The sequence below is a fragment of the Taudactylus pleione genome, unplaced genomic scaffold (genome assembly GCF_031769625.1).
Source record: "Taudactylus pleione unplaced genomic scaffold, aTauple2 ptg000376l, whole genome shotgun sequence".
Lineage (NCBI taxonomy): Eukaryota > Metazoa > Chordata > Amphibia > Anura > Myobatrachidae > Taudactylus > Taudactylus pleione.
In genome coordinates, this window is record NW_028284777.1 from 5524901 (window position 1) to 5550175 (window position 25275).

At 47.5% G+C, this 25275-nt stretch overlaps 1 protein-coding gene across 1 annotated transcript in view; it reads right to left on the reverse strand.

Moving 5' to 3' along the window:
- Positions 1 to 24967, reverse strand: part of SLC10A6 (solute carrier family 10 member 6) — a 46495-nt gene extending 21528 nt beyond the window's left edge. Inside the window, exon 1 of the mRNA XM_088445007.1 lies at positions 24615 to 24967. Coding sequence (XP_088301133.1) covers positions 24615 to 24967 — 353 coding nt within the window. The remainder of the gene's footprint in view (positions 1 to 24614) is intronic.
- Positions 24968 to 25275: the final 308 nt, after the last annotated feature.

The window sequence follows — 25275 nt, forward strand, 5'->3', positions numbered from 1 at the left end:
ACCCTAACTATCACCTCCAAAACCTAACCCTAACCCCGCTACACTCCCCCCCCGCGGCTAATGATAAGGACGCCCCGCACTTACCTAATTCGGGCTGTCATTCTTCGGCGTTGGGATTCAGATAGGCGTCGCTATTTTGACGCCTATCTGAAGTCCCCCATCGGGCTTCTCGTGTCGGGATATAGCCCGTTGGCCTTTAGTCCGCTGGTATTTAAACTGCATCCCGGAAGACACACAGTAGGTAAGGTGGGGGGAATGTATCAAGCCTTGGAGAAAGATAAAGGGCCTGATTCAGACCCACTCGCGGGCGGCTGTCCGCTCGCAAGTGGGTCGATGGTGTGCACTGCGCATGCGCATGACGGAGGGAGCTCCGTCGTGCGCATGTGCGAGACGCGACGAGCGAAGGACTTTCCTTCGCTCGTTGTGTCTGATCAAAGGAGGCGTGCTGTCGATGTTGATTGACAGCACGCCCCCTTTGGTGGGCGTGCCGGGGGCGTGCCTGCCAGACGGAGGCGTTCCCAAGGGAACGGCTACCGTCAGAAGCCGGCCCCACTGGCATCACTAGTGATGTCAGTGGGAGTGATTTTGGCTCTGATAGGGCCAAAATCACTCCTGGCCTTACGGTTGAGAAACTCAACCGCAGGCTTCTGCTCGCACTGGCGATGGTCGCGATGGTCAAGACCATCGCGACCATCATCCTGCACGCTCGTATAGGCTGTGGGTGGTGACCCACAGCTATACGAGCGTCCAGGAGGACGCTCCATATTTATGGAGGTGGGCCCTGATTCAGAGCGAGCGCTCTGGTCAGAGCGTCCGGCTCTGAATCAGGGCCAAAGTACCAACCGATAAGCTCCTAACTGTCACTTTACAAGCTGTGCTAGAAAAATGACAGTAGCTGATTGGTTGGTAATTTATCTCTCTCCAAGGCTTGATACATCTCCCCCGGGTGGATGTTTTCCTAGCCAGTCTCTTCATAACAGATAAGGTCTGGCACAGTGGCTCTAAAGCTACGAATATTGAAATGTAAGTGGGAAGGCTTTAAGTATTTAGTAAAATGTCATTTTGAAGGCATAAAACATCTTTAAGAGTGGTACATCTTTATAATTAATTATATAAAATGAAACTTTAGCCTCCAGAAAAACACATCTGAGCAGCTTTATTGTTTCAAATAGAAATAGCTATAGGCAATTCACTAACAGCAGCGGCAAAATGTTTGACATCCACATTTAGTAGGGAGCTCAGCTTTAAGCGTATTCCCTTCCATAGTATGTGCCTCATAGTACTGTCTAGTAAAGTAAAATTGGTCAGAGATGTCATTGAGTGCTTGTAGGAGAAGGGAAATGAAAACATCTTTAAAGACCTTGCAGTAAGAAAGAGGATCCTTCCAAGTCTGAGTTAGACTATGAAGAAGATTTAATTGCATCCTTTAATTCTTGGGTAGTAAATGATTGTTCTAAAGTCTGCTGTGTGTTTTCTGTGAGTTTGTGAAAGCCACACTATGTAAGTTATTGGTCTTGGATGGATACAAAGTGAAAGGAGATAAAGGCGCTCGCTCTGAATCAGGGCCCACCTCCACAATTATGGAGCGTCCTCCTGGACGCTCGTATAGCTGTGGGTCACCACCCACAGCCTATACGAGCGTGCAGGTTGATGGTCGCGATGGTCTTGACCATCACGACCATCGCCACTGCGAGCCGGAGCCTGCGGTTGAGTTTCTCAACCGCAAGGCCCGGAGTGATTTTGGCTCTATCAGAGCCAAAATCACTCCCACTGACATCACTGGTGATGTCAGTGGGCCGGCTTCTGACGGTAGGCGTTCCCTTGGGAACGCCTCAGTCTGGGAGGCACGCCCCCGGCACGCCCATCAAAGGGTGTGTGCTGTCAATCAACATCGACAGCACGCCCCCTTTGATCAGACTCAACGAGCGAAGGAAAGTCCTTCGCTCGTCGCGACTCACGCATGCGCACGACGGAGCTCCCTCCATTGTGCGCATGCGCAGTGCACACCATCGACCTACTTGCGAGCGGACAGCCGCTCGCAAGTGGGTCTGAATCAGGCCCAAAGTTCCAACCTATCAGCTCCTAACTGTCATGTCACAGTCTGTGTTTGAAAAATGACAGTTAGGAGATAATTGGCTGAAACTTCATCTCCGTTCGCTGTCAGTCTAGCATGAGGAGTGGCATCCGACCGCCGGCATCCCGAAGGTAAGTAACAGAGTTGGGGGGAGGGTTAGGGGATAGGCACTAGGGGGAGGGTTAAAGTCTTAGAATACCGGTGCTGGAATCCCGACACCTGTCAGATTTCCGGCACTGGCATCCTGACTGCCGGGATCCCGAAGGTAAGTAGCAGAGTTGGAGGGAGGGTTAGCGGATAGGCACTAGGGGGAGGGTTAGTGTTAGGCACTAGGGGGGAGGGTTAGGTTTAGGGTGCGGGGAGGTTAGGTTCAAGCACCGGGGAGGAAGGGTTAGGGGAGGGAGAGGAGAAGGGTAAGGATACCTACCGACAAGTGTCGGTATCCTAACCCGGTCGGGATGCTTGTGTCAGGATTGACCACCGGGTTCCCAAGCACTGGCATCCCATACCCATCCCATGATGAAACTGCCATTGAGAGCCTAATTCAGAGGTAAATGCTGTTGTGGAATAGGATGCAAGCGGACAATATTTTTTGTCTGCTAATGTCTCCCAATGATTTCCACCAGGGGATGCAGAGCTAATTTGGACACAGAGAAGTGGAATTTCAGTGGATGTTTCTGGCTGATAACAATAATGGCTAGCCAGAGAAATGTCTGTCTGCAATGTGAGATAACCTCACGTAATTAAAGGAGAGAGCTAATTGATTTAATTGAAAGGAGCTTCTTAAAGACCCATCAGCATAATCTTTATGAGGGAAGCCCCGTTTCCATAGAGCAGATCTGAAGTTTATTGATATCCAACTACAACCTAGAGACACCTACGTCGTCTACCCACATTTTAATAAGAACATGGTGCTTATTGTTTATTTACCTCACATTAAGATTTCTGAACACTAACAGCACAGAGCAGAGGAGTAAGTTCATACCAGGTGCCCAGAGACAACATAAACAATAGTGCCAGCCCACCCTCTTCTGTCTCAACAGCCCCTCAGTGTATCCCCAGCCAGCTCCCTTCTGTCTCTCCAGCCCTCTTCTGCCTTCTCTTGCCAGCACTCTTCTGTCTTCCCAGCCAGCACCCTTCTGTCTCTCCAGCCGTCACCCTTCTGTCTCTCTGGCCATCACCTCTTCTTACTCCCCAACCAACACCTTTTCTGTCTCTCCAGCCACCCCCTTCTGTCTTCCCAGCACCCCTTCTGTCTACTCAGCCAGCACCCTTCTGTCTCTCTGGCCAGTACCTCTTCTATCTCCTGGGCCAGCACCCTTCTGTCTCTCAGCCAACAAGCTTTTGTCTCTCCAGCCAACTCCCTTCTGTCTCTCCGGCCAGCCCCCTTCTGTCCTCCTCAGCCAACACCCTTCTATCTCTCTGGCCAGTACCCCTTCTGTTTCCCGGGCCAACTGCAATCTGTCTTTTTAGCCAACACCCTTTTGTCTCTCCAGCCAGCACATTTCTGTCTCCTAGCCAGCAACCTTCTTTCTACAGCCAGCACCCTTCTGTCTCCCAAACAATTCCCCATCTGTCTCTCTAGACAGAACCCTTCTGTCTCCCTGGCCAGTACCCCTTCAGTCTCCCTGGCCAGCCCCATTCTTTCTCTCCAGCTAGCACCCTTCTGTCTCCCCAGCTCCTTTCTGTCTCCCAGCCAGCCCCCTTCTGTCTCTCTGGCCAGCCCCATTCTGTCTCTCCAGCCAGCACCCTTCTGTTTCTCCAGCTCCCTTCTGTCTCTCCAGCCAGAACCCTTTCTCTTCAGCTAGCCTCCTTCTGTGTCTCCAGCCAGCCCCTTCTATCTCTCTGGTCAGTAACCCTTCTGTCTCCCTGGCCAGTCCAATTCTGTCTCCCCAGCCATCCTCCTTCTGTCTTCCCAGCCATCCCCCTTCTGTCTCCCCAGCCAGCATCCTTCTGTCTCCTAGCCAGCACCCTTCTGTCTCTCCAGCCCCCTTCTGTCTGTCCACCTAGCTCCCTTCTCTCTCTCCAGCCAGCTCTCTTTTGCTTTTCCAGCCAGCCCGCTTCTGCCTCCCCAGCCAGCACCCTTTTTTCGCTGAAGCCGGCCCCCTTCTATCTCCTCAGCCAACACCTTTCTGTCTCTTCAGCCAACACCCTTCTGTCTCCTAGCCAGCACCCTTCTTTCTCTCTAGCCAGCACCCTTCTGTCTCCCCACCCATCCCCCTTCTGTCTCTCTAGCCAGCACCTTTCTGTCACTCCAGTCAGTACCCCTTCTGTCTCCCTGACCAGCCCATTCTGTCTCTCCAGCCAACACCCTTCTGTCTCCCCAGCCCCCTTCTGTCTCCCTGGCCAGCCCCATTCTGTTTCTCCAGCCAGCACCCTTCTATCTCCAGCTCCCTTTTGTCTCTCCAGCCAGCACCCTTCTTTCTCTCCAGCCAGCACACATCTCCCCAGCCATCCACCTTCTGTCTCCCCAACCAGCACCATTCTGTATCCCTAGCCAGCACCCTTCTTTATCTCCAGCTAGCCCCCTTCTGTGTCCCCAGCCAGCCCCTTCTGTCTCTTTGGTCAGTACGCCTTTTGTCTCCCTGGCCAGCCCCATTCTGTCTTTCCAACCAGCACCCTTCTGTCCCCCCAGCCATCCCTCTTCTGTCTCCCCAGCCAGCACCCTTCTGTCTCCTAGCCAGCACCCTTCTGTCTCCCCAGCCCCCTTCTGTCTGTCCAGCTAGCTTCCTTCTGTCTCTCCAGCCAGCTCCCTTTTGTTTTTCCAGCCAGCCCTCTTCTGCCTCCCCAGCCAGCGCCTTTTTCTGTCAAGGTAGACCCCTTCTGTTTCCTCAGCCAACACATTTCTGTCTCTTCAGCCAACACCCTTCTGTCTCCTAGCCAGCACCCTTCTTTCTCTCTAGCCAGCACCCTTCTGTCTCCCCACCCAACCCCCTTCTGTCTCTCTAGCCAGCACCTTTCTGTCACTCCAGTCAGTACCCCTTCTGTCTCCCTGACCAGCCCATTCTGTCTCTCCAGCCAACACCCTTCTGTCTCCCCAGCCCCCTTCTGTCTCCCTGGCCAGCCCCATTCTATTTCTCCAGCCAGCACCCTTCTGTCTCCAGCTCCCTTTTGTCTCTCCAGCCAGCACCCTTCTTTCTCTCCAGCCAGCACACATCTGCCCATCCATCCACCTTCTGTCTCCCCAGCCAGCACCATTCTGTATCCCTAGCCAGCACCCTTCTTTCTTCTTTCCCAGCTAGCCCCCTTCTGTGTCCCCAGCCAGCCCCTTCTGTCTCTCTGGTCAGTACGCCTTCTGTCTCCCTGGCCAGCCCCATTCTGTCTTTCCAACCAGCACCCTTCTGTCCCCCCCAGGGCTGCCATCAGAAATTGTGGGGCCCGGGACTGACAAACTAGGCAGGGCCCCCCCCCATGGTTCTGCAACTCTTGCCATGCAGTGTCTTCCCAGTTCCAGTGAGCCCCCTTCTGTCTCCCCAGCCTGACCCCCTTCTCTGTCTCGAGCCTGACCCCCTTTTGTTGTGTCTCCAGCCAGCCCACCTTCTGTCTGCAGGCAGCCCCCACACTAACCTTGTACTTGTTGCTCTGAGACCTACTCCCTATGTGATGCACTCCTCCTTTCAGAGGCACGGTGTGATGGGCCGGGATGTGGGCAGGCGGCAAAATGGGCGTTTAGTGGGAATACAATATTGGACAAACGGCGTCGCTCATGGGTACTTTCATGGATGAATTCAAACAGTGTCTTTGCCCAAATTTTCTTTTAGCAAGAATATTCTTAATAAAAGTCTGGATGGACTGAAATGGTGGCACAGACCCTTTTTGTTGTGTGAAGTCTTACATGATAGTACCTGAGTGTCGCCATTTCTCCAATACTGTGTGGTGGGATGGTATTACCTGGAGATATATATATATATATATATATACACACATACTGCCCACACTGTTAGGTTATTGCCTATAGATATACACTGTAAATATTAAATATATAATATATGCCCTGAGGAAAATGTTTATATTAAAATATTGAAACGTTGGCGTATTTTGGTCTCCCGCCATATTATTCATACGAGTGCCGCCTGGTTGGTGATTTATACATCGTGATCCCCGGAAGGGGCCCATGTGAGGAAGACACCTATTTGCTTATTTCTATTAACTGGATGAGGAGTGCTGCTGGAGTGGTTTGTATATATATGTATATATATAAATATATATATATATATATATATATAGTGTGTGTATATATATATATATATATATATATAGATATCTATATATATAATGATATAGATATCTATATATATATATATATATAGACAGGTAGATAGATGTACACATACTGTGTGCTTATATATATACTGTATATACTATATAGATGTATATATAATATATATATATATATAGACTACATTTACACACACATATACATACATACACATGCTGCCCAGTGCCCACATTGCCCAGTTATTTATTCTGATGATTTCCCTCAACATGTAACAACTCACAGCCCAATCCCCCATGTATGAAAGTATGCCTTACCTGCAGCTGGAGTAGGAGCGCAGTGGCTGACCGAGCACTGTACCCAAAGGAGCTGGCAGCGCAAATTGCCTAGGTGGAGCTATGTACCACCACATTTGCTCCCTTCATTCTATGTGATATCTGTGGCTTCGAGAGTACGAGGAGCTGCCGCGCATGCGCGGTAGCTCTCTTCACTGACAGGCAGGCATGGGGAGCTCCAGTGAGATGGAGACAAGAATCTCCATCTCACAGAAAAAAAAAAAACACACTCGTTTAGCGGCTGCGATGGACCTGTAGGCAAGGGGGGGACTGGGTTTGCGGCCGGGACCCCTCTCTGCCCCGGGCCCGGTACTCCAGGCAGTCCCCCCCTGATGGTGGCCCTGGTCCCCCCAGCCATCCCTCTTCTGTCTCCCCAGCCAGCACCCTTCTGTCTCCTAGCCAGCACCCTTCTGTCACCCCAGCCCCCTTCTGTCTGTCCAGCTAGCTTCCTTCTGTCTCTCCAGCCAGCTCCCTTTTGTTTTTCCAGCCAGCCCTCTTCTGTCTCCCCAGCCAACACCCTTTTTTCTGTCAAGGTAGACCCCTTCTGTTTCCTCAGCCAACACATTTCTGTCTCTTTAGCCCCTTCAGTCTCTCCAGCCAGCTCCCTTCTTTCTCTCTAGCCATCACCCTTCTGTCTCCCCACCCATCCCCTATCTGTCTCTCCAGGCAGCACCCTTCTGTCACTCCAGTCAGTACCCCTTCTGTCTCCCTGGCCAGCCCCATTCTGTTTCTCCAGCCAGCACCCTTCTGTCTCCAGCTCCCGTTTGTCTCCAGCCAGCACCCTTCTTTCTCTCAAAGTCAGCACCCATCTCCCTAGCCATCCCCCTTCTGTCTCCCCAACCAGCACCCTTCTGTCTCCCAGGCCAGCCCCATTCTGCTTCTCAAGCTAGCACCCTTCTGTCTACAGCTCTCATTTGTCTTTGACACCTGCACCCTTCTGTCTCCTAGCCAGCACCCTTCTGTATCCCCAGCCCCCTTCTGTTTGTCCAGCTAGCTCCCTTCTGTCTCTCCAGCCAGCTCTCTTTTGTTTTTCAAGCCAGCCCCCTTCTGCCTCCACAGCCAGCTCCCTTTTTTCTCTAAAGCCAGTCCCCTTCTGCCTCCTCAGTCAACACCTATCTGTCTCTTCAGCCAGCACCCTTCTGTCTCCCAGCCAGCACCCACCTTTCTCTCTAGCCAGCACCCTTCTGTCTTCCCACCCATCCCCCTTCTGCCTCTCCAGCCAGCACCTTTCTGTCACTCCAGTCAGTACCCCTTCTGTCTCCCTGACCAGCCCCATTCTGTCTCTCCAGCCAACACCCTTCTGTCTCTCCAGCCCCCTTCTGTCTCTCCAGCCAACATCCTTCTGTCTCTCCAAACAGTACCCCTTCTGTCTCCCAGGCCATCCCTATTCTGTTTCTCCAGCCAGCACCCTTCTGTCTCCAGCTCCCTTTTGTCTTTCCAGCCAGCACCCTTCTTTCTCCACAGCCAGCACCCTTCTGTCTCTATAGCCAGCCCTTTTTTCTCTCCAGTCAGTTCCCTTTCTGTTTCCCTGGCCAGACCCATTCTGTCTCTCCAGACAGCACCCTTCTGTCTCTCCATCTAGCCCCCTTCTGTGTCTCCAGCTAGCCTCTTCTGTTGCTCCAGTCAGAACCCCTTCTGTCTCCCTGGCCAGCGCCATTTCTGTGTCTCCAGCCAGCCTCTTCTGTCTCTCTGGTCAGTACCCCTTCTGTCTCCCTGGCCAGCCCCATTCTATCTTTCCAACCAGCACCCTTCTGTCTCCCCAGCCATTCCTCTTCTGTCTCCCCAGTCAGCACTCTTCTGTCTCCTAGCCAGCACCCTTCTCTCTCTCCAGCACCTTTCTGTCTTTCCAGCCAGCACCCTTCTGTCTCTCCATCTAGCCCCCTTCTGTGTCTCCAGCCAGCCTCTTCTGTTGCTCCAGTCAGAACCCCTTCTGTCTCCCTGGCCAGCTCCATTCTGTTTCTCCAGCCAGCACCCTTCTGTCTCCAGCTCCCTTCTGCACCCTTTTTTTGCTGAAGCCGGCCCCCTTCTGTCTCCTCAGCCAACACCTTTCTGTCTCTTCAGCCAACACCCTTCTGTCTCCTAGCCAGCACCCTTCTTTCTCTCTAGCCAGCATGCTTCTGTCTCCCCACCCATCCCCCTTCTGTCTCTCTAGCCAGCACTTTTCTGTCACTCCAGTCAGTACCCCTTCTGTCTCCCTGACCAGCCCATTATGTCTCTCCAGCCAACAACCTTCTGTCTCCCCAGCCCCCTTCTGTCTCCCTGGCCAGCCCCATTCTGTTTCTCCAGCCAGCACCCTTCTGTCTCCAGCTCCCTTTTGTCTCTCCAGCCAGCACCCTTCTTTCTCTCCAGCCAGCACACATCTCCCCAGCCATCCACCTTCTGTCTCCCCAGCCAGCACCATTCTGTATCCCTAGCCAGCACCCTAGTTTCTCTACAGCTAGCCCCCTTCTGTGTCCCCAGCCAGCCCCATCTGTCTCTCAGGTCAGTATGCCTTCTGTCTCCCTAGCCAGCCCCATTCTGTCTTTCCAACCAGCACCCTTCTGTCTCCCCAGCCATTCCTCTTCTGTCTCCCCAGTCAGCACTCTTCTGTCTCCTAGCCAGCACCCTTCTCTCTCTCCAGCACCCTTCTGTCTTTCCAGCCAGCACCCTTCTGTCTCTCCATCTAGCCCCCGTCTGTGTCTCCAGCCAGCCTCTTCTGTTGCTCCAGTCAGAACCCCTTCTGTTTCCCTGACCAGCCCCATTCTGTCTCTCCAGCCAACACTCTTCTGTCTCCCCATCCCTCTTCTGTCTCTCCAGCCATCCCCCTGCTTTCTCTTCAAACATTACCCCTTCTGTCTCCCTGGCCAGCTCCATTCTGTTTCTCCAGCCAGCACCCTTCTGTCTCCAGCTCCCTTATGTCTCTCCAGCCAGCACCCTTCTTTCTCTCCAGCTAACACCCATCTGCCCAGCCATCCCCTTTCTGTCTCCCCAGCCAGCACCATTCCATATCCCTAGTCATCCCCTTCTGTCTCCCCAGCCGGCCCCCTTCAGTCTCTCTAGCCAGCCCCTTCTGTCTCTCCATTCAGTACCCTTTCTTTTTCCCTGGCCAGCCCCATTCTGTCTCTAAAGCCAGCAACCTGCTGTCTCTCCAGCTCCCTTCTTACTCTCCACCCAGCACCCTTCTTTCTCTCCAGCTAGCCCCCTTCTGTGCATCCAGCCAGTCCCTTCTGTCTCTCTGGTCGGTACCCCTTCTGTCTCCCTGGCTTGCCCCATTCTCTCTCTCCAACCAGCACCCTTCTGTCTCCCCAGCCATTCCTCTTCTGTCTCCCCAGCCAGCATTCTTCTATCTCCTAGCCAGCACCCTTCTGTCTCCCCAGCCCCCTTCTGTCTGTCCAGCTAGCCCCCTTCTGTCTCTCCAGCCAGCTCATTTTTGTTTTTCCAGCCATCCCCCTTCTGCCTCCCCAGCCAGCACCCTTTTTTCTCTCAAGCCAGTCCCCTTCTGTCTCACTAGCCAGCACCCTTCTGTCTCCCTACCCATCCCACTTCTGTCTCTCCAGCCAGCACCCTTCTGCGGCTCCAGTCAGTACCCCTTCTGTCTCCCTGACCAGCCCCATTCTGTCTCTCCAGCCAACACCCTTCTGTCTCCCCAGTCCCCTTCTGTCTCTCCAAACAGTACCCCTTCTGTCTCCCTGGCCAGCCCCATTCTGTTTCTCCAGCCAGCACCCTTCTTTCTCTCCAGCCAGCACCCATCTCCCCAGCCATCCCCCTTCTGTCTCCCCAGCCAGCACCCACCTGTATCCCTAGCCATCCCCTTCTGTCTCCAAAGCCAGCCCCATTCTTTCTCTCTAGCCAGCCCCTTCTGTCTCTCCAGTCAGTACCCTTTCCCCCAGCCTGTCTTCAGCTCCATTTTGTCTCTCCAGCCAGCACCCATCTCCCCAGCCATCCCCCTTCTGTCTCCCCAGCCAGCACCCACCTGTATCCCTATCCATCCCCTTCTGTCTCCAAAGCCAGCCCCATTCTTTCTCTCTAGCCAGCCCCTTCTGTCTCTCCAGTCAGTACCCTTTCTGTTTCCCTGGCCAGCCCCATTCTGTCTTGCCAGCCAGCACCCTTTTGTCTCTCCAGCTCCCTTCTGTCTCTACAGCCAGCTCACTTTTTTTCCCTCCAGGTAGCCCCCTTCTGTGTCTCCAGCCAGCCCCTTCTGTCTGTCTGGTTAGTACCTCTTCTGTCTCCCTGGCCAGCCCCATTCTGTCTCCCCAACCTTCTTCTGTCTGTCCAGCTAGCTCCCTTCTGTCTCTCCAGCCAGCTCCCTTTAATTTTTCCAGCCAGCCCTCTTCTGCCTCCCCTGCCAGCACCCTTTTTTCTCTCAAGCCAGTCCCCTTCTGTCTCCTCAGGCAAAACCTTTCTGTCTCTTCAGCCAGCCCCATTCTGTCTTTCCAACCAGCACCCTTCTGTCTCCCCAGCCATTCCTCTTCTGTCTCCCCAGTCAGCACTCTTCTGTCTCCTAGCCAGCACCCTTCTCTCTCTCCAGCACCCTTCTGTCTTTCCAGCCAGCACCCTTCTGTCTCCCCACCCATCCCTCTTGTGTCTCTCCAGCCAGCATCCTTCTGTTGCTCCAGTCAGTACCCCTTCTGTCTCCCTGACCAGCCCCATTCTGTCTCTCCAGCCAACACCCTTCTGTCTCCCCAGCCCTCTTCTGTCTCTCCAGCCAGCCCCCTTCTGTCTCTCCAAACAGTACCCCTTCTGTCTCCCTGGCCAGCCCCATTATGTTTCTCCAGCCAGCACCCTTCTGTCTCCAGCTCCCTTTTGTCTCTCCAGCCAGCACCCTTCTTTCTCTCCAGCCAGCAGCCATCTCCCCAGCCATCCCCTTTCTGTCTCCCCAACTAGCACCCTTCTTTATCCCTAGCCATCCCCTTCTGTCTCCCAAGCCAGCCCCTTCTGTCTCTCTAGGCAGCCCCTTCTGTCTCTCCAGTCAGTACCCTTTCTGTTTCCCTGGCCAGCCCCATTCTGTCTCTCCAGACAGCACCCTTCTTTCTCTCCAGCTAGCCTCCTTCTGTGTCTCCAGCCAGCCCCTTCTGTCTCTCTGGTGAGTACCTCTTCTGTCTGCCTGGTCAGCCCCTTCTGTCTCTCCAACCAGCACCCTTCTGTCTCCCCAGCCATCCCCCTTCTGTCTCCCCAGCCAGCACCCTTCTGTCTCCTAGCCAGCACCCTTCTGTCTTCCCTGCCCCCTTCTGTCTGTCCAGCTAGCTCCCTTCTGTCTCTCCAGCCAGCTCCCTTTTGTTTCTCCAGCCAGCCCCCTTCTGCCTCTCCAGCCAGCACCCTTCTTTCTCTCCAGCCAGCAGCCATCTCCCCAGCCATCCCCTTTCTGTCTCCCCAACTAGCACCCTTCTTTATCCCCAGCCACCCCTTCTGTCTCCCAAGCCAGCCCCTTCTGTCTCTCTAGCCAGCCCCTTCTGTCTCTCCAGTCAGTACCCTTTCTGTTTCCCTGGCCAGCCCCATTCTGTCTCTCCAGACAGCACCCTTCTTTCTGTCCAGCTAGCCTCCTTCTGTGTCTCCGGCCAGCCCTTTCTGTCTCTCTGGTGAGTACCTCTTCTGTCTGCCTGGTCAGCCCCTTCTGTCTCTCCAACCACCACCCTTCTGTCTCCCCAGCCATCCCTCTTCTGTCTCCCAGCCAGCACCCTTCTGTCTCCTAGCCAGCACCCTTCTGTCTTCCCAGCCCCCTTCTGTCTGTCCAGCTAGCTCCCTTCTGTCTCTCCAGCCAGCTCCCTTTTGTTTCTCCAGCCAGCCCCCTTCTGCCTCACCAGCCAGCACCTTTCTGTCTCTTCAGCTAGCACCCTTCTGTCTCCCAGCCAGCAACCTTTTTCTCTAGCCAGCACCCTTCTGTCTCCCCTCCCATCCCCTTGCTGTCTCTCCAGCCAGCACCTTTATGTCGCTCCAGTCAGTACCCCTTCTATCTCCCTGGCCAGCCCCATTCTGGGGGTCATTCAGACCCGGTCGTTAGTGCCGATGCACTCGGACCGGGTCGATGGCCCCCCACAGAGCATGCGCACAACGGCGCCGGCGCCATTGTGCGCATGCGTGAGACCTGCTATGACCGACAGCGCCGGTCATATCGGGTCTCGATCCAAAGGGGGCGAGCTGTCGATGTTGATTGACAGCTCGCCCTGTTTGGAAGGTGGGCCGGGGGGGTGGCAGCCCAAATGGGGGCGTTCCCATGGGAACGCCTACTGTTTGGGGGCATCCCCACTGACATCACTAGTGATGTCAGTGGAGAGCTTCTGGCTCAGACAGAGCCGAAAGCTCTCCGGGGCTTACGACAAGGGAGACCCTACCCTAGGGTCTCGTCGTAAGCCCCGATGGTCGCGATGGTCTGACCATCATGACCATCACCTTAGGCGGTTGTAAGGCTGTGGGTGTTAACCTACAGCCTTACCACCACAAAGGAGGACCTCTTGAAAATTCAAGAGGTCCTCCCCTCATTCAGACCGACCGCACGCTCTGTGCGACTGGCTCTGAATGAGGTCCTCTGTCTCTCCAGCCAACACCCTTCTGTCTCTCCAGCCCTCTTCTGTCTGTCCAGCCAGCCCCCTTCTGTCTCTCCAAACAGTACCCCTTCTGTCTCCCTGGCCAGCCCCATTCTGTTTCTCCAGCAAGCACCCTTCTTGTATCCAGCTCCCTTTTGTCTCTCCAGCGAGCACCCTTCTTTCTCTCCAGCCATCCTCCTTCTGTCTCCCCAGTAAGCACCCTTCTGTCTCCCCAGCCCCTTTCTGTCTGTCTAGTTACTGTAGCTCCATTTTATCTCTCCAGCCAGCTCCATTTTGTTTTTCCAGCCAGCCCCCTTTTTATCTCCCCAGCCAGTACCCCTTCTATGTCCCTGGCAGCACCCTTTTGTCTCTCCGGCCAGCACCTTTCTGTCTCTCCAGCCAACCCCCAGTGTCTCTCCAGCCAGCACCCTTCTGTCTCTCCAGGCAGCATCCATCTGTCTCTCTAGCCAGTACCCTTCTGTCTCTCCAGCTCCATTTGGGCTTCCCAGTGAGCCCTTCTGTCTCTCCAGCCGGCACCCTTTCTGTCTCACTGGTCAGCCCCCTTCTGTCTCCCCAGCCAGCTCCCTACTGTCTCTACAGCCAGCCCCCTGCAGCCCACACACAGTTGCCTTGTCTTCTGGGCAACTGCTGCTCTGTCAGCAGTGTGGCTAGCTCCTCTGTCAGCATTGCAGCATGCATGACTACATGACAACATGCATGCCATATCACAATAAAGAACAATAATTTATTGTACCAGACAGCCACCGTCAAGCGACATTGGCTGCTCGGAACAATATAGATAGATCCAGCTATACCTGCTGCCTGGCGACTGCAGTGATCAGCAGAGTGCAGGCAGTGGTTATAGAAAAAATTATCTGTGCAGCTGGAGGTAAGAGGCAAATGCTTCCATTGCCTCTGGGGGTTTCACCATTGGTCCCAAGTCAGCAAGTCTATAAATAATGAAATGTTATGTATGGGCAGCTGCTGTATTAATATTAGGGAGAGTGGGAAAGAAAACAAAAATAATCCCTCTTCTCTAATCCGCCTCTCATCAGTCAATCATGAGTAGACCTGCGGGATCAAAGTAGGCAATTTGTGAGGAGGAATAGCCCTCAGGACAGAGGAAAACTCACAGTTCCCTTACTCGCTTAATACATTTGACTGAATGGATAGTCCATAAAAAATAGTGCATAACTGGTCATTTCAGGAGAGTCAGAAATTAGACCTCTGACCTGGGTCAAATATAGGAGACTTTTGTACAAGTAATGATATTTGGACCATATATCACATATAGAACATGTTGTATTTTTGTATCTGTAAATTTGAGCTAAGATATTGCATAAGACTCATTTTCCTAAGTTGGTCAGTTAATGGTAAGGTAGGTCCTAGATTACTTAATTTATGAAAAATTCATACTAAACTATAGTACTGAATGAATTTAGACTAGCTTTGGTTAAATTGTTAAAACTCCTCATTACTAATTATAAGTCCACTCCATAATTATTTTATTCAGTGAAATTTAGAGTTAATTTGGAATTCCCTATGGCTTGTGTTACCACTAATTGTAGATGAATACTTCATTGTTATAGCTAACCACTTCAATACTCATGTTGAAATTTGGAATGTGATGTTGTGTTTCCATTTATTGACTTTCTAAAGCAGTGGTTCTCAAACTTGGCCATCAGGACCCCAAACAGTTCACATTTTCCAGGTCACCTAGCAGGTGCACAGGTGTATTCATTCCTGGCTGACACACTTGAAAAGATCCACAGGTGGAGCTAATTATTTCACTTGTGATTCTATGAGGACACCTGAAAAACATGTACTGTTTGGGGTCCTGAGGACCGAGTTTGAGAACCTGTGTTCTAAAGTGATTTTTGGAATGAAAATCTAGTAAGGTATGAAAGCAAATGACAATCAGCAATTTGCTCACAAATGCCGGTAAATGGACAAAAACTGTTGTTTGAACAAATTGTTTAGATCAAACATTTAACAAACTTGTCTGAACAACCATTTTCATTTGTTTTCTGGAATTTAGGAGCAAATTGCTGATCATCATTTACTCCCATACGCTACCAGATTTTCATTCCAACCAATCAAGTAGTTGGCTGGTTGGACAGATAATCTTTAGATGTTAGGCCAGCTTTAGAGCAGATAATAGACATGTAAAATAATAAAGTAATAGTTTATTTTAAAAGTTGTTAATTATTGTGTCTGAGGTTGTGGGAGACCTTACTTCTCTGTGGTGGTCAGGGCCGGTGCTAGGCTTTGCTGTGGCCAGCACCATCCTGTGTTGCAGCCTCTTCCCTCCCTCCCCGAGCATTTAGCATCAAAATAGCGCTGGGAGAGCTTTTCCTGTGCCCGTCGGATCCCATGGCGCTCCGGACAACAGACCGGCTTGCCCGTGCCTGGAGCCGCTACTGGTGGTGGTGCAAGTAAAAGAAGATAGAAGAAAAACTGGAGACATCTCCTTTCGCTCGCCATCTACCATTGCAACAAGCCTGAAAATAAAGATTAGGTAGGAGTGATCTACACTTGGACTAGTGGCCTGCAAGAAGGCTCCTCCCATGCATGTCTCAAGGAACTCTTCCATTCTACTCCAATATTATGGAATGCTCATTCTCAGACACTCACCAGCCTCGCAAAATTACCTTAAGCCTACCACCCCTCTTCCTAAGCCTACATCCTCTGCATTACCTAACTGGGCTCCCCTCTCCCTCGTATATCCACCCATAGCACATAATTATATTTATGTATGCTTGTAAAGTTGTCAGCTTGTCTCTATCTGTCCTGTCTGATCACCCAATTGCTAATTAATTGTAATGTATGTTTGATCCATGATGTATGGTGCTACGAAAACCCTGTGGCCTCAAATAAATAAAATAAACACTTTCTCTGATAGTTTGGATATACGCACAACTCATTCTGCCCCAGTGGAAGGGACGGTGCTTTCTGTGTTTCCAGAAAACTGTGGCGTGCCGGCCCTGTTTTCAAGGAGTGCCGAACACAGTGTCTGCAACTTTTCCCTCAGACACCTCCTGCAGGCATTAGCATATTTTTGCTCAGAAGCTGCATCCAAAGACGCAGTTGCTGTGCTAAAGTGTACAACTCTGAATCAGGCCCTAAGAGCCCTATCCTACATCCTGCCTGGCTATTACTGATGAGTGCGTGATCAGACCATATTATTTGATTGATGTGATCACTGGACAAGAGGTGAGGATATCATTGGCCAACAAAACCACCAATCCGTGCACATAGATGATCAGCAATTGGTCGGAGGATCGGGCAAATTCTACATGTGAAAAAAAATCCCAGACTCGCCGATCCCAATTATATTTTGGTGGGGATCAGCATATCAGTCAAATCCTACAGGTTTGATTTCCCCGGTCACCCCGACCCAGACATCGGTGGATCGGGAATTGCACCAAACAGTCGCAGTGGTATGGGCCCTTATACTTGGATGTTTAGGAGAAAGCCCCAGTGATGTTTGATTTGTATTGATCCTAGTTCCCCTTCAGCTAAAGGACCCAGATGTGACATCGAGTGAGGGCAAAAGTGCAGTTCCATGCCCTGACAGTGCTGTTATTTTGTTTCAACTGCAGTATCTGGCCACCAATGGTACAAATTTGTACCCTCATGGGCTTTCTTCACTCACCACAGGTTACTATTCCCACTCTATGTCCACGTGGATAGTAACTAATGATGTCAGGGTCCTGTAGCTGAAAGGGCTCTATATGCAACCATTTGAATTGTTTGCTTACTAAGATCATCAGTTGATGGTCTGATGGGTCTCTGTTGTTAGAGTCTCTGGTAGAAATAAACATTTGGATTTTGTGGCAATTGAATGCAATATTTTCTGTAAAATCTTCTCTTTTGTTTACATTTTTATTCAAGATTCAGTGTTATATACATTGAAAACAAGTCATTACAATATGCAGAATGTAAGTTTCAAACACAGTAAAGAACCGACAATATGATGCACAGTTAGTTATAATTATACTGGGAGATGGGAAAGGAGGACAGAGGGGAGGAAGCAGCGTGGCTGACCACAGAAGAGAAGGGTGGAGGAGGGAGCAGTGGCCCAAAAGGGCTTAGCGTTTGGAGGACTTTATGCAGGGACATAACCTGAACTTTCTAGGCCCTATAGTAAAATTTTGAAGGGGCACTTGCCCCAGTGCTTTTAGAAAGATACCCCTCTTTGCAGCAGTTGTTTATGGTATGTCCCATAGTAGTGCCCTAGATAATTTTGTTCCTCCTTAGTAGTGCCCTAGTTAATGTTATGTCATTTTATGTCTCATAATAATTCCCCCAGTTCAAAATATACCACATTGTAGTGCCACCAGTTCACATTATACCACAGGAGTGACCCCAATTCCTATTATGCTACACTGTAGGACCCCCCCATTCTTACTGTGAAGCATTACAGTGCACCCAGTTCATAGTATTCTACATTACAGTGCCAACCAGTTCATATTATGCCGCATTCCATAACCAGTGGAGATTATACCATGCTACAGTGCTCCCAGTTCATATTAGGCCACACTAAAGAGCCTCCCATTCATAATGTGCCACACTACAATTGCGCAGTTCATATTCTGCCACATTACACTGCCCCAATTTAAAATCATGCTACATTACTGTGCCTCAAGTCCATTATAACTTCCACTACACACTCCTCCTTTCCCAGTAAAACATTCACTGCAGTCTACTCAGCTACTCCTGCAAGACTGAAATGGGAGTGCATGAGATGGATCATATCAGTGTGCAGCTTTACTGAGAAGGAGAAACCGACATCTACAGTATATGAGCTTTTACAAGAATATTGAGGTTATGGGTCAGTTATTTACCTGGCCTGGGGTAGTTATTAAATTCCTGTGATGTAAAAATTGAAAGAAGAACTTGTTTGCAATTTGAGTAAGAGTCTCCAGTTTTCAATCCACAAGTAAATCTTAGGTTAATAAATATAGGCAAAAAAGTTCTAATTCTACTATAAAAAGCCCCTGGATACAGGAATGTGTATCTACCTCATATTGTAAGAAAAAACGTGGGGTAGCTATATTATTTAGCAAGAATTTGGTCTATTCTATCACAAAGATGCTGGCGGACCCTGAGGGCAGGTTTCTTTTGGTTCATATCACAATCCAAGGTGAGCGTTTTACACTCCTCAACATATATGCTCCCTAATTTCTCCTTTTATAAGGGTATTTCCAATATACTTATGAAACAAGATACACCTAACCTTATAGTTGGCGGAGATTTTAATTCATTACATGACAGTATTCTGGACCACTCTAATCCACAGAATAAACCTTCTGTCTCTCCACGAGAAGGCATTTCCCTTCTTTGCTCTCATCATGCCCTGATCGATGCTTGGAGACTCCAGAATGCTTCTAGTCATGAATTCACTTTTCATTCTAGAGTACATGACTCCTTTACTAGAATCGACTATATTTTAATAGCAGAAAATCTATTCCCGCATAATACGGACTTCTATTGATAACATTATAATTTCTGATCATGCCCCTATTGTTTTAGACTTGACGCGACATACTCCTCTAAATACTTCCTGCCTTTAGCGCTTCCCTTCCTTCCTTTCACAAAATGAAGACTTTCAAAAGTATCTGAAAGCCAAATGGCATTAATACGTAGATAATAATATCGATCACTGGGATAACCCAGTATTATTCTGGGAGACGTCAAAGGCAGTTATGAGGGGTCATGTCATATCTTACCTAGCAAAACGTAATAAGGACCATAAGGAAAAGCTGCGCCTTCTAAATAGCAGGTTGAATACCTCTTATAAACAATATTTGTCCTTTACAACGGCTGAAAATAGATCCCTTTACCTTCAAAATAAACAAGTATTGGAAGCGTTTCTAGTACAGGAGGCTAAACTTAGGACAGATTTTACTAAGAATCACTATTTTCGATGGGGAGGCAAGACATGTAAACTTTTAGCATTTATGGCCAACCGACAAAAGAAAACACATTACATTACTAGTCATTGCGACACTACAACGGGAGCAACCATTACCTCTCAATCTGACATATCAAAACTTCTTGAAGTATATTTCCAAAATTTATATGCAGCCGAAACACCCAATTTAGAAAATTCAAGACAATTTCTTAGCGAAAACGTGCTACCAAAGCTGTCCACCCAGCAGAGGGAATGTTTAGAAGATGATATCACAGAGGAAGAGGTTGTCATGGCTATTGACTCGCTCAAATTGAATAAATCACTGAGCTTTGATGGCCTTGCAGCAAATTATTATAAAATATTAAAAGATGGTATTACACCTACTCTTACTAATCTATTGCAACAAATTTATTCGGATAACATTGCTTATCCTTCATTTAACAAGGCAATGACAATCTTGACACCCAAACCAGATAGGGACACCACCTTGTTGTCTTCATATAAACCCATCAGTTTGCTTAATCAAGACTATAAAATCTTGGCAAAAATTGTCGATCAGGCTACATAATATGATGCCGACATTCCTTACCCCACATCAACATGGGTTCACAAAAGGTCGTCATCCTGTATTGGCTATTCGCTCGGCGGTTGCAGTTTTGGCCTCCTCCCCAGTGGATCAGAGATCCTCCACTATTCTGTTGAGTTTGGATGAGGAGAAGGCCTTTGAAAAAATTTTGTGGGAATATTTGTTCCTAGTCCTGAACTCCAGGGAATTTGGGACGTCGTTTATAAACATAATCAAATATCTTTATTTGAATCCGTGTACTAGGTTACTTGTCAATGGCCTTCTCGGTAATACAATATATATGTTTAGAGGTACAAGACAGGGGTGTCCGCTCTCACCCCTCTTGTTTAATCTAGCACTTGACCCGTTGATTCGTGCTCTTCAGAGTTGGTCGCTGTTGCGGCACTTTCATTGGAGATTACAAATTAAAGCTCATGGCTTTTGCAGATGACCTTCTCCTTTTTATATCAAACCCGGGAAATTAGTCTGACCCCCTTATTTGAAAAATTGGAACAATTTGGCCATATTTCTGGATTTACAATCAACTTTACCAAATCTACAGCATTAGCTTTATGCAATAGACCTTTTAGACCTAGAGACAATTTAGGTGGCTTGAGGTGGGCGTCATCTAGTATACCTTATTTGGGCATGCAATTAATCAAAAATATTTATAATTTATACTCTTTGAACATTACTTCGATAATGAATAAAATATTTATGGAAATGGAAAGCTGGCAGCATTTTCAACTTTCATACCTAGGAAGAGCCAATTTAATAAAAATGATAATATTTCCTAAATCGCTGTACCCTCTACAGGTCCTCCCGTTACTTTCTCACTTTAATTGACATTAAAAAGATAGATGCTGCATTTCGGAAATTCATATGGAATAATAAAAAACCAAAGCTTAGTTTGAAAATTCTTCAACGCACTAAGGAAGAGGGAGGAATTAACTTTCCCCATACTTTCCTTTATAATCAAGCTGCAATCTGTAGATACATACAAGACTGGATTCTACATAGAAATCATTTTGCTCATTATGATTTAGAGAGACAGTTCCTACCTGGTTTGGACTTGGTCTACTTTTTACATATGCCCAAACATGATATACCATCATCTTTGCTTGATAACCCACTCCTGATGTCAGCTTGGTCATTGGCATTCAATACGTAACAAATTTACACTCCATGATTCTTATTCACTACCTCTCCCTCTGCTGGGAAACAATGACTTTCAGAACGGGTCTGCAGCACACCCCTTCCGAAGGTGGGATTCGCTGGGCCTCCGCACAGTCAGACAGTTCACTAATTCTTCGCTTAAGCGTCCCTTAACATATGAACAAGCACACGCACAGTACGATTTTCTTCAGTCTAGCAATTTGCCCTTTTTACAGGCACAACATTATACCAGTAAAATGTTATCCTTTTTATCTCCCTTGGATTGGGATAATAAACTAGATGCTGCCTTTTTGTCCACTGGCGATCCGTATAAAACTATATCACTTTTCTACAGCCTGTTAAGAGTTCCTTACTTTACGGGAATATTCTCCACAGGTATCACTAAGTGGCAGGCCTGCTTTCCAAATCTAACGAAAGCTAATATTTTACGCACCTTACAATATTCCCTCCGCACATTGACAGCTACAACCTATAGAGAAATGTTTTATAGGCTATTTTATAGGGGATATCTTTCTCCTACATGTTGTCATCTTATCGGTATCGCAACCTCCTCTGCGTGTCCAAAATGTGCCCAATTAGAGGCATCTTTGTTTCACTGTTTATGGGATTGCAGGATCATTAAGAAATTTTGGATGGAAGTGAAGCAATATGTGCTTGCAGACCTAATTAATTATCTTCCATTAACACCAGAGTGGGCAGTGTTGGGATATATTCCAGGAATAACTAGAGTTTCTAAGGGATGTAGAAAACTATTATTAATTATCTCGGCTGTAGCTAAAAAAATGTATCCTGCAATAATGGATTGCTCCTACCCCTCCTTCATTAAATATGTTCAAAGAGAAACTATTCTATATCTTCAAAATGGATTGGGTCGACTCCTCTCTCAATGAGGAAAAGAAAACAGAACAGTTCATCTTAATTTGGGAGAGCTTTATTGATACTTTAAATCCTGAGATTAAAAGACAAATACAACAATGTTTCAAATCAACACACTGGTACGAAACTAGACTGCTCCTACAAGATCCCCCAATAAATGACACCTAAAAAAAAAAAAAAAGAAGTGATCAAGGAGGGCAGGGCAGAGAGAAACTGGGCTCGGGAGCGCATGGCTCAAATCCCCCTTCCCATCGTATCCCCTCTTTCTTTATTTTCTTTCCCTTTTCTTTCCTCTTCCTCCCCCTAATACCCGTTTCCTATCTTACTTTATATTATTTTTATTATGGTTGAAGTCACTACAATAATTTCTTGATTATTTTTCTATGGAATGGTAAAATGAGAAAATTGAAGTCATTTTTTCAAAACCACAAATGATTTGTATTTATGTTATGACTGTGACATACCTTTGTGATATATTTTTTGTGTATCATGATTCATTTGATGACTTCAATAAACACATTTTTAAAAAAAATAAATATAGGCATACTAGTGTTAGGAAATGGCAAAAGCTGAAAGCATTTGATATAATCTTCTCTTTAACATTGTAGTAGTGGAACTGGCATATGATGTCTTAATGCTGCTCCAATTGAAAGCTTCTTGGTTACAGTGTCCTGGGGCTCAGTCAATCATTATTTGGTTATTAGGGTCAAAGTACTTTTTTTTGAGTGCCTCGACATTGACTGTGGTACATCTCTGACCCCTATGTTGTTGTGCCTACCAACATTGTCCTAGTATTCCAGCTGAGAGTACAATCTTTTCTGGAGCCTTTGTTGCAGATCCTGAATATCCTGCTTTGTTTGGATGGTGCCAATGCATCTGAGAATTTCACCTAAGTCTCCATTCATTATTTCTGCATGGCTATTCCTGGATCAGAAACGGTGGGGGGAACCACAGAACTGTTAATAGTCCAGGAGCTGGTGGAAGGTGAATTGTTGAAGGCAGTTAAATTGAAGTGACACCAGAAGATTTCTGGTGGGGATGGGAAGTGACGTACTGGATGTGTCACCAACCATTTCCAGCCATGACAACAGGTGTACCGCTGATTGGAGAGAATGGTGGTGGGAGCTCCCCACTAAAAAAGTGCTTGTTTTAAGAACTGTCAATGGTATTCTTTAGTACCCTACATTTATGTTAGACTAGAGCCATAACACTTATTTATCTACCCAGGAAGTACTGAAATGCACTTCCGGGTTATGGGACCCGGAAATCACCATATGAACAGCATTCCAAGACACTTATGTGGGGTACATGCTTGGCCGTTGGCACCACCGACTGATGGGCCCAGCACCATGTAACCAATTTTGGTAAGAATGCACACTTACCAATCAGCCACACAATATGTTGGCAAGGGATTTATGAAATTCATCTTTTAGTTGGCATTCTATTTCATAGTTCTCTGGTTCCATAGGTAAATCCCACCTGTTTAGATAAGTCTGTCTTCTATCAAATCTTTCATTATAATCAGAAAAACTGCTCATTGCTGCTGCCTGCAAGACTGTGTAAAAATGCAAGGTTGAAGAACTAACAAGTGGTTCTAGTGCAGGTGCTGCAAAGGATAGCTATTCTGAGGCAGCTATATAAAGGGAGGTTAGTCAAACCTCAAATATGTGAATGGATAAAAATGGGGATACAGTGCTCAAGTATAAATATAATCACATATGTACTAATAATGGAACGGATTGTGTTAGGCGAAAAAAAGCACATTTATTAAAACAGCTGACATAAAATCATGCAATAAATATAATCATAAGATAATTTCTTGAATAGAAATCCAGATGAATCCAGATAAAACTCTATGTCATCACGTGACCGCATCTGCCGAATTCTCATTTATCTCCACATACGGACTCTCCATTACAAATGCAGCAATGCTAGCTTGTCCTTACAATACATATCTCGAGGCAGCAGGGAGTCCGCATGTGGGGTAATTTAAATAAAACCCACCCCGTGTTTACCTAATGTCATGTGATCAAGTGAGCCTGGATTAGTTCTAGATTGCCCACATAACTAAATGGCAGATGACAGTGGTCACGTGACTGCAAACTTCATTATTTGTTACAATGTTTGGTTATTAATTGAAATGTATTATCAGCAAAGTATCTAATAAAGTTATGTTACGTAGTATATATATATATATATATATATATATATATATATATATATATATATACTGATCGTTTTCATGTCATCTTGGAAAAACATAAGCTTAAAACCTACGTGACCTGAGCTGATAATGCCTTCGTTATTGCACTGGGACCTTTATTACATCACTACACACTGGACCAAGCCTCCTTCATCTCTTTTGGCTATCACGCTTCATTTACAGCGAACAACCAACTATTTCAACGTAGCAATCTCATCCACAAGGCTCATCCACAACAAGGGACTTCCATCTTACAGGATTGCTTTCTGCTAAATACCCCGGCTGGTTGGACCACAGTGGTAATTATTGGAGACTACGACATCATGCACTGCATATGTGTGACACTAATCTCTAGATAAGTATTGCTTCTATTTCACACTTCTGAAATAACAAATGTTACAATTATATCTTTGTCCAAAGGAGTTAAGTTCTTTGCATGCATAATAATATACAGAAGTCAAGTGAAATACATAAGCCTGTCCAGTAAATAGTATAACAGTAACCTATTAGTAACTTTATATTTGTTACGGTGCGGAGTCTGCACATTGATTAAATTGATTATATTTATAAAACTACTTTTTACGTTTGATTTTCAGAATATCCCTCTATACATGCAATAAGTAAGTATGACTTAAGTAAATAGTTTCAGAATTGAGTAAAATAAGGATACTGGGAATCTAACAGTATCTGAGCAGCTTTTGAGAAATCCTGCATTAATATAGCTAGTGCCACATAAAACAGTACAATCATACCTGAGATCCATGTCTCCATCAACCCACAAGGTGATAATGTTAGAGATGAGACCACCAGGACAGCATCCCATAATCAGTATAGCCACAGCTTGTGTTGGTCGTACAGAGAAACCAATAGCCAAGAGATAGGCGATCAGAGGCATAAGTCCAAACTGGCACACCAGTCCTATAGTGATTCCCCAGGGACGTCTTAAATGAGACCAAAGTTTGGCAGCTTCCACAGTGCATCCAAGTGAAAATACCACCAGGGCCAGCATTACAGAGAGGATGGTACTGAATAACACTGACAAGGTGCCATTGCTACTGGAGGTTTCATTCAAGCACAGCGTGATGTTTGTGCAGTTGCTGGACATCCCTAGCACCCTAGAAATATTCTTGGTCAGAAATAATTGGATAAGCAAGGCCACTAATGTAAGAGTTTTATAACGCAGCTAGCTAGAGTGATAACCGTCTACAATACTCTGCTTCAGCAGTCTGGAAAAAAATATCCAGTGGAATTCAGACACCAGAAGCTCACAGGATAATCTTGTTGTGATAAGTCCACAAAAATTTAAAGAAACATTGAAATATTAACCATCATAATGTCCATTAAGGGCAATTACTTGTAATGCCAATTTAATTACACAGGTCTGCGAAATATAGGGTATTGAAAGTTTTTTTA